General features: G+C 40.6%; 1 protein-coding gene across 7 annotated transcripts in view; it reads left to right on the forward strand.

The window, feature by feature from the left end:
* Nucleotides 1-9496, forward strand: part of ATP13A3 (ATPase 13A3) — a 105720-nt gene extending 96224 nt beyond the window's left edge. For 5 of the 7 annotated variants that reach the window (XM_073358999.1, XM_073358995.1, XM_073358998.1 and 2 more), the window contains 2 exons: nucleotides 3172-3297; nucleotides 4981-9496. In XM_073358999.1, the coding sequence (XP_073215100.1) occupies nucleotides 3172-3297; nucleotides 4981-5178 (324 nt within the window). In that variant the 3' untranslated portion in view covers nucleotides 5179-9496. The remainder of the gene's footprint in view (nucleotides 1-3171; nucleotides 3298-4980) is intronic. The other 2 variants (XM_073358994.1, XM_073358997.1) reach the window with 2 other exon arrangements.

Raw genomic sequence — 9496 nt, forward strand, 5'->3', positions numbered from 1 at the left:
TATCAATCTTCTGCACTTCATAACTTCTCATTTATATTAATTGCTATCTGCTTCCCTCATTTGCTATTTGTTGTTTGTTGCTTTTTTATTTTGAACTGCTGATGTACTTTGTCACTGAACCAGGATGGGCTTTCAACCAAGTTGTCATGTTTCTTGATAGTAGCATCATAACTTTTTGCCCATCTAATAAACTTCCTTAAGAACTCCCAATTTTCCGTCACATTTTTCTATCTAAAATTTTCCTCGCAATCAATTTTGCTCTATTGTCCTCAGCTTTGAGAAATTAGCCCTTTTGAAGCACCAAATATTTACATCACTGGTTCGGACTGTCCTCTGTTTGCTCATATTAAATGTAATCAAGTCATGAGCAGTAGTCCCTAGGCAACCACCAACTTCCCAGTCCAGTGATTAATTCATAGTTCTGTCATAACGAAGTCCAAAAGCATTACCTCATTGGGTGCAATACCCTTTGTGTTTAAAAAATGATCATCTACAATTTTTAGAAACGAATATGTGTTTTGTGACTGGCTGGAGGAGATCTCCAGTATGCAGGGACAACTCTAGCTGTAAGCAAACTAGGCTGCTGCCGAGGGTGGCTGATTTGGCCAGTCCTCCCTCAATTATGATGGAGGGGTGGCCGGGCCAAATTTGAGTGAGTGGCATTGTGACCTAACGCACAAGCTTGCAACACCACTCGCACAAATTTGGGCTGGCCACCAAATCTGTGGTCGTGATTGTGGAGCAGCCAGGCCAAATCTGCGTCCTGAGGCCAATGAGGAGGGGAGCCGCACACGGAAGTTTTGCTGAAGATGGCAGATTGTCTTGAGCGGCCTCTGCCGGCATGTGTCTCCCACGCTGAAGAACCCCATAACAACACAACTTTTATTTCCACACGTTAAAGACCAGTATTTAAGGAGGAATAACTCATCCTGTTTGCTGGTTTGATGTTCTGTAACAACAGATCCTCCACGGAGCCCTCCTGGGCTTTGTTAGTTAGCACATGGATCGATATGCTTTCAAGAGCCAATGTCTCTGAGTTAACAATAACTCTGAAACAGGTAATGGTTCCTTTAATGTAATATCGGATCCTCCCCTCCCCCCTTTACCCTCTTTGTCTGTCTTAAACAGGTTTATAACCTGTGATTTTAACCTTCCAATCATGTGCATCATCCAGCAGATTCCAGTAAAGCCACTTATCTAAAATTTCTTCTCATCAGTGAGAATTTCCACTTCTTCCTACTTTTTACCTTGACTCCTAGCATTGGTATATAAGCAATATGCTCTTCACATTTTCACATCTGTTTAATTTGTTAATGACACACTGAGTTTGAGTTAATACCGCATTTGCCCCCTTAGCACCTGTCCCTTGTCGTAATACCGCATTTGCCCCCTTAGCACCTGTCCCTACCCTCTCCCCCTCATCGGCTCCAGTTGGTCTCGAAGCAAGATGATTAGCTGCCTGTGAGATGCATGCTGGTCCCATTCATATAGCTCTGTCTCCCACTGGAATATGGCCCAGTCTTCCACAAATCCAAACCTTCAGCTTCATACCAGTTGCACTGTCTATGGTTCACATCCAATATTTTCTGCCTTCTGTTGCTTGTGGGACTGGAAGGCTCTCCAAGAAGATAACTTGGACGTTCCTCCTCTTCAGCTCCCTTCCAAGATCCCTGAAGTTTTCTGCAATCTGTGGGATGCCATAGCTTTGGAACCAGTGTGTATCCCCACCAGTGGAGACTTGCCAGAAGATTTAATAACCCCATCCTTTTTGCACTTACATTTCATATTTTCGCCCTGGGGTGACAGCATACCATCCTGCTCTCCTTGTGTCCTTTGCTAAATTCTGTGTCCACTCTTCATATGGAGTCACTGGTGAGGATTGTTTGCCTTCTAGAGATAGGTGAAAACCCTGTCTTTATAGCTGCTTGCTTCATAATGCAATGGTGCCCATGAGGCATGTCCCTTTTAGCTTTCTGTTCTGTTACTCCGGAGACAGGTTCCTCTGTAGTTGCTTCACTGTGTACCTGATACTGAATGAGGACTTTTAGCTGGGTTGAATACCTCCTGGTTTTCTCTCTGCTCTTGGTCAGTCCATTTCTTTGGTTTCTGTTCTTTCCAGTTCTCCTTTCACAGACTCTTCCCCTTGTCGTGTCTGTAGTAGTGATTTCCAAATGTGGTTGTCAAAGAGGTGTTGAAACTTGTGCTTCCAGACCACGTATTTTCTCCTGCAGTATGGCCACCAGCTTGCATTCATGCACTAGAGATCGATTTGGTCTTCTGACAGAAAAGTAAACATAGCATGTCTGAGGCAGGACACAGTTGTTTCCTTGTGGTCCATGTTAGCTACGTGGAGTAGAGCTATACCTTCAACAGAAGGAGCCAGGCTCCCTCCAGAACTCACCAGCTTGTCACTCTTATTTGCCTACCTCAGGAGTTCACCTGGCAACTGACTATATACTAAGCTTCACTGCTCAGCTCTACCCGCTCTTTAGCAGGCCAGGGTTAACCTCTGACACTTCAAACCCTGGGTCTGTTCAAAGACAACAGGGTTACAGCCACACTGCCCTCACTGCGACACAGACAGACCTGTCTCACCTAGCCTGGTCAGGGGTCCACAGCCCAGCCACGCAACCTTCCTGGAGAACAGACAGACCAAACACACCACTCACCAGTTTCCTCTGCCTCTGAGCACAGCATCCACACCTATGCCCCCTGAAACCTAATAACTAACTTTGGACTGTGATCAACACTGCTAAATATATACCCAAAAGATCAGACTAATCAGAATGCAAAACATGATTTGAGAAAAGAATCTTAATTCAAAGCTTCCTTAGAACTTGCAGTGCTTATTGGGGATTCTTAAAATAGTAGTGTCAAAACTTGTTTTAAAAAGAAATCCTATTTGTGTAAATGCAGTTGTCATAATTATTGCAGTTAATGTAAGGCATTTATTCATGCTCTTAAAACCCTCATGTAAGCACTTAAATACTGAAGATGGTTTCTCTCTTAAATACTTATTAAAATAAATTTTGTGAAATGAAAGCTGAGTTTAGTTCTGCACTGAGCTAATTATGCCAACATCACCGTTTCAGATTTTATTTCTATGTGCACACTAACAACAAATGATCATTAGTCTTTTTAATTCTTCCCACTCCCTGCAATGTCTCACAGAATATCCTCCTTGACATGATCCTTTGGAAGATTGTGTCCAGTCGAATTAAACAAGGGGAATATCGCCTCGCCAGGCTCCAGCCACCTCAGGTTGGAGACCAGTATTTTGCTGCTAATCATCCAACAGTATGCAGATTAATTTAGTTTTTTATCATGCATTTTGTGGTGGTTTCTGGGTGTGTTTGTTTTTCTGCTTGTATAAACCTGTTTTTAAATAATGTCTTTATCATCTTTCTGTAACTTTACAATTAAAAGGGATTTTAACAGAAGCATCTTTAAATATTATTATAAACATGTCCTAAGCAGGTAAGTGTACGTTAAGAAGTTTAGCTTCACTTACAGGACTTGAGAAACAGTGTGAGGCCTCTCTAATTTTTCCATTGGCTTGTTTTTTCACTCCAAAATGACACACTTAGAATTTCAGGGGCTAACGCATGCAGTGTCACCAGTGTCCATCCCAGACACTTAGTTGTAGTCTGCATGTCAGCAGATCAGTAGAGTGGAACTAGAAACGTCTTAATTCTCATGAAAACCGGGTTCTTAACTCTGGGTTCGATCCAGCTCCCAGTGAAATGAATTAAATTGACTCAGAAGGTGTTGGAGCATCCTCTGTGTGATCAGTAATTTATGGTACATACAAACAAAGGGAAACCAAATGAGACATGGTAAATTACTACTCCTTCTTAAGCTTTTAAAGCTGGTGTTGGCAGCTCCTCCTCCTCAAGAGATAGTCAACAAACTGCATTTGGTACCACCCAGAGGCTACAGTCTATGGAAAATGCAGTGCAGTAAAACACTGCTGGTTTGGTTATTCCCTTTAACGCCTCATAGCTTTTGCCTGCCTCTGGGCAGGGAACCGGCACAAGGCCCAGCCACTGCTTCAGTCAGAACTGAGCTTGATTGTGAGAAAGTCCGTGGTGCCTAGGGTTCTGCACGGGGGTAAATCTAAGCCAGGGAGCATAAGGGCAATCACTTATATGTATATCCACCAGCACGGCAGTCACACACAGTAGCTGAGGTAGACTGAGAAATGGGAGGAACCAAATACCTGGAGAATGTTAGCAGTGTGTTTGTCTATTTATTCCAGTTAGTGCAGTAACATTTCTAAGGTTTATGTATTGCCTATTTAGGATGAGGGGAGTGAGGAAGACTTTTAAAAAAATAAATAAACACGGTGTGATGTATGCGTACATACTAGGAGATTGCTTCTAATTCACTGTTTTGCATGCTTTTTAATAGCACACACTGTCAGATAGGCATAGTTAGTTTAAATTGCGTACTGCTTATTGTTGGTTGGATACCGTTGAACAAACCTGTGTATGTGTAAAATATTTAGAGGGTTTTTTCCCCAAACTTGGGCATCAAACAGACAGTTACATCACAAGAAGTGTTTTCAGGCCATTACTCCTCAATTGTATACTTTGGGAGTTGACTAGTTCCTCTGAAACCGTGCAGTTATAGGCAGTACTGTGAGTGCTTTGGAATGTGCATGAACGGGATTGCAGATGCAGGAGACCTGGATACTATGATGCAGAATCTTCTTTTCTCCTCGCGTTTGTACCTTTTGAGATCTCATTGCTGCCATACTGCAGAAGAGGGAGTAGGCACAGCCCTGTATGTAGATTCTGCACCACACTGTCTTGATCCTATATAATGACAACAATTTCTAAATGAGAAACTAAAACAATTCATAATGAAAGTCTGTCTCATTTCTGATGTCTCATTGTAAAATTTCTGATGTGGTTTTAAAGTATTTTGCTCTTGGCAGCCTGGTTTTCATATCTGTTCCTTTCCCTGTCCCTTCTGCAGGAGGCTTTGGATCGCTGGAGAGGATGCTTCCTTTCCTCCCTGTTTGGCTGCAGAAAGAAGATTCCAAAAGCCAAGTACATGCACTTAGCTCAGGAACTGTTGGTTGATCCAGAATGGCCACCAAAACCTAGAACTAGTACAGAAGCTAAAGCTCCAGCCCAGGAAAATGGTTCATATCCAATAATCACTATAACATAACAATGAATCTCAGTGGTATGTTTCTTTAGCAGTATTCAGAGCTATGTAATTGTATGGCTTTATTTAGTATTGCCGCATATTAAGTGTTCTCCTAGTACAAACATTTCTGGTTATTTTGTCTCTGAATACAAAGTTCAGAGCTGGACATCATACAAATTATACATCAAAAAACATTGAGCTAGATGACGTACAACAGAAGAAAAAATTTTTTACTAAATTTTGAAGCCTCACTTGCCCAAAGTGAGCTGTATTTAAAGGTTTAAACTGCAGGGCAGTTAAATAGGGTCCTTTGAATATTTGGGGAATGTTAATATTTGGTGGTAATTGTTCCACCCTGTGTACCAACAGCAATGTGAGCATAGTGTGCTGTCTGACACAACCTTTTCACAGCAGTACTAGAGACGCATAGAAACCACATGGAAAGGGTTGTCAGTTATTTCTTCACTTTTTATGAGAAAGCATCATGACTGTAAGATGATCCTGGAGTTTTAGTGTGTATCCCTCCTATTTCACATGGACTAAAAACAAGTTCATACCTAGTAGTGCAAGAGAGTTTCCAGCTGTGGGACAGGTAAGGGTTTGGACTTGCAGCTAGTCCTTAAGTCTGACCCTGCAGGTACTGGGAATGCAGTAAAAACCGTGTGCTCAGTCCGTAGGAGGAAGGAAGCACATTACTCTCAAATGAGCTCTTACCCTCCTCTTCAGCTAGTCGTAGGCTGCAGAAGGACAGGTTGTTGGGGTCTTTGAAGAACCTAGGCCAAATAATTCTTCTTCCCTTACGTCTCACTTCTGTTGCATTTAACTGACTGGTGGCTCCATACGCTCTCTGTGTCCAACAAAGGGATTAGATTACTCTTAGCAGACCAGGTTTTATTGGTATTGTGTGAGCGATTTTTAACACTTTTGCACCAGAAAGGCCAGAACTATCGCTAGGAGGCAGAAAATGGTTTTCACATGCCCTTAGCATTAGCAAATATTAATCCTGGACACCAAGGGCTTATAAATACCAAAGGATTGGTCTACCAGTGTCTTAATTACCATGTAGTTGTGTGCAGCAATGTTAAGATGGAAACAGATGAGCCAAAATCCAGGTCTTGTTATAAAATGATCGGGCTGCCGTGGATTTCTCTCTTTTTAAACCTTTTGCAGCCAGTGGTGCCATGAGTACTTGAAGTGCGAGTGCAGTTTCATGGTGAGGTGGTGCCAAAGAGCACTGTACTAGGCCACTAGGGAGATGAAATCGCAAATATGAGACAGCAAGCAGCAACAACGTCAAAAATACTGGGTTTTAGAAGCCTGTCAAAATGGGTAAAAACCCAAAGCCTTTGGCAACCAAATAACAATAAAACCTTGAGGAAAAATTCCTACAGTCAGTTCCTTTGCTCTTTTGAAAGAATAAAAAGTGCTGAGATTTGGACTGTCCTTTTTAACTCAGTGAAATAGACTGATCTAAGCAACTCTGAACTTTGGGAGAGGACACCAGAAATCCAGATCTGACCCTTACACGAAAACTCCTCTAGGATTGTATGTGGGGCTGAATGAAACCTGTGGAAATTACTCCACTCTAGGGAGTGGTCTCCTGCTATAAAATCCTGGGGGGTAGCTTGTTACGTTATCTAGAGAGGATATCATTCTCTAGGGTTCTTCTGTAAGAGGAGTTTTGCAGCTCAGGCCTATTTCCCTTGTGTTTTCATGTATGGCAATATCCTCCTGCCTGGACAGGGTTGAATGTGCCATGCCAACCTTGGCATTAATAATTGGGGCATAAATGGTTTGGAGGGTTCTTCTAGGACTGTGAAAATTAGCAGTTACGTTAACAGTTACACCTCATGAATTAATGGGTGTACTATCCCCTATGCCAACTGACAGCTCTCTTCCTGTTTTATTTTGGGACGGCATTTACCAGCTTTCAATCAGTAGTGCAGAACAGAATTGTCCTTTTCCTGCCTTTCGTACTGTTGAACTTCAAACAATATTTGTAACTTTAGAAGAGTGTAAAAACTGGATCACTGTTACTGATGTTGCCACTGTTGAGTCTTTGAAATATCTCATTCATGTGGAATTGGGGCGGGGGAGACGGGGGGGGGGAAGAATATTGCTAGCTAAGTGAATATTCTTGATATCTCCCCTTTATAGAAAATATTTTACTTTAGTGGAAAGATTCCATGAAGCTATGCATCTTGGACCTTGGCGCTGTGACTTACGACCACATCCTAGATTTGTTTAAATGTTAACTTACGGGGGGTTTTGAGTTAGTTTCATTCATTTTGACTTGCTTGTTCAGTCAAAAGTGAAGAGGAAAATGTGCACGTGGTCTGCGTCTTTCAAGTACTGTTGCTTAGTGCTCTTCCCCCAAACTGCTAATCAGTCTGTCCTCGTTCAGATGTTAAAGTCAGTCTTTCATTTGTGATTATGATATTCTGTGTACCAGCCCATTAGAAATATCCAGATAATAAGGAGTAAACTATTTGCAGAGCAGTGAGTTTGTTTAAAGAGTATTCTAATTTTTTTAATTAGGGCCAAAATTGTCAAGTGTGTCCATTAATTTTGGGTGCATGGTTTGTGAAAAGGCGAGCGTGATTTTCACTGGTCCTGAGCACCTGCAGATTTCTTTGACTGCAGATGGAATTCTGGGTGCTCAGCACCTCTGACAGTTGGGTGCTCAGCACCTCTGACAGTCAGGTGCTATGTTCTTCAAGTTGGGCACCAAAATTAGTGGATGCTTTTGACATCATATGACTGAGCAGCTAGGGTCTTTGACCAAGAACAGTTAGTTATTGTTCAGAATAATAGATCAGCTGTCTTTTTTGGGAAAAAAAATCCTTTTAAACTTTTCTTTTTGTTGCAAGGTTTTGTACTTCTGAGGGTTCAAATACAGCCATGGAAGTAGGCGCAGCTCCTACTGAAGTCCCTGGGAATTGCACCTTCTTACCTCAGGGCAGGGTTCAGCCCTATTTGCCTGTATATCACTTTGAAAGGAAGATGTGATTTTTTTTGAAGTGTACAGAAAGATAGCAAACTAGATCTGGCCCCAAATTAGCAAGTTCAGTTCATACGCTGAAGTAAGTTGGACTTCAGAGTTTGTGATTAAAAGAAACCTTCTGTAAATTTGTTCTTGAAAGCTAATGAATTCAGATGAACAGAACTATTTAGTGGGCCCTACTAATTACTCTTGATGGTCTTTTTTCTTTCTATTATATAATTCAGCCTCACACTGAGGAGTTTGATTCAGATTTTCTTATTAAATTATTTAAGTGTATACAGACCTAAATTTAAATCTGTATACATCTTACTTCAGTGTGTTAGGATTTGTAAATATGACTGATATAAATATTATTTATGCACATACTTAAAGGAATGGTCTACCCAGGAAAGCAATTGTTAAATAATAAATGTAACTTTTAAATTTGTTTAAATAAATAACCAGATCTTTAACATGTGTATCCCTCAGGGTTGTTTTTAAAGTTCTCCTTCCCTTCAGATACAACTAATGGCAACTGTAGGTTTCCTACATTATATCACTAAGTCTGCTGTAAAATGACCTGCAAATAATGCTTGAGTAAAAGTGGCGAAGCCAGCCACAAAGCAAAGATTATTTCGATTAATTTGTAAACTTTAAATTGGGAACTTTTACAATTGCACTTTCAGTTTTTAAAATGGTCACCGTTTTTATTCTATTTATTTTATTTCTTGTTCTGTGTTTATGAAGATTGTGCTGAATCAGTTCATCTGAAATTGGGTAAATAATCCTCTACTGTATTATGTATATATTAACATTAAACACATGCAGGATGCTTTTTTATGCTGCAAGTTTTTTAGTATTTTCCTTGGTCATCTCAACATTCAAGATTTAGGAAGTGCTTTAGAATTTCTCCCATGAAATTTTGAATGATAAAATTAGATTTTTATATGTCTGAGGGAAAGGGGTGGTTTTCTGACAATTTTTAGAGTCCTGGATATGTTAATTTTATACAGTATAGCTTCAGGTTTTTACAGCTATTTTCAATGAATTGCAGCTTGTTTGATAATTGTGAACCAGAAACTACTCTTGGTTTCGGTGATGACTTCCTTGAATCTAACAAAAATAGAAGGCTCATGATTTTAGTGTTCTCTGGAAGCTCACCTTCCTCTTGTTTTTAAAAAGCTAGTTTAAATCAGAAGTGACTCTGCATCTTTATATTTAAAACCATGCACTGCTGCTCTAGAATGGTACCAGGTGTCAAAGGGGCACACATGCGTCACTGTACATTGCAATTGTAAATAGCCTTGTAAAATCATTTTTATGATTGAAGCTATTTGAAATAAAAATGTAAATGAA

Source organism: Lepidochelys kempii, chromosome 9 (genome assembly GCF_965140265.1).
Source record: "Lepidochelys kempii isolate rLepKem1 chromosome 9, rLepKem1.hap2, whole genome shotgun sequence".
NCBI lineage: Eukaryota > Metazoa > Chordata > Testudines > Cheloniidae > Lepidochelys > Lepidochelys kempii.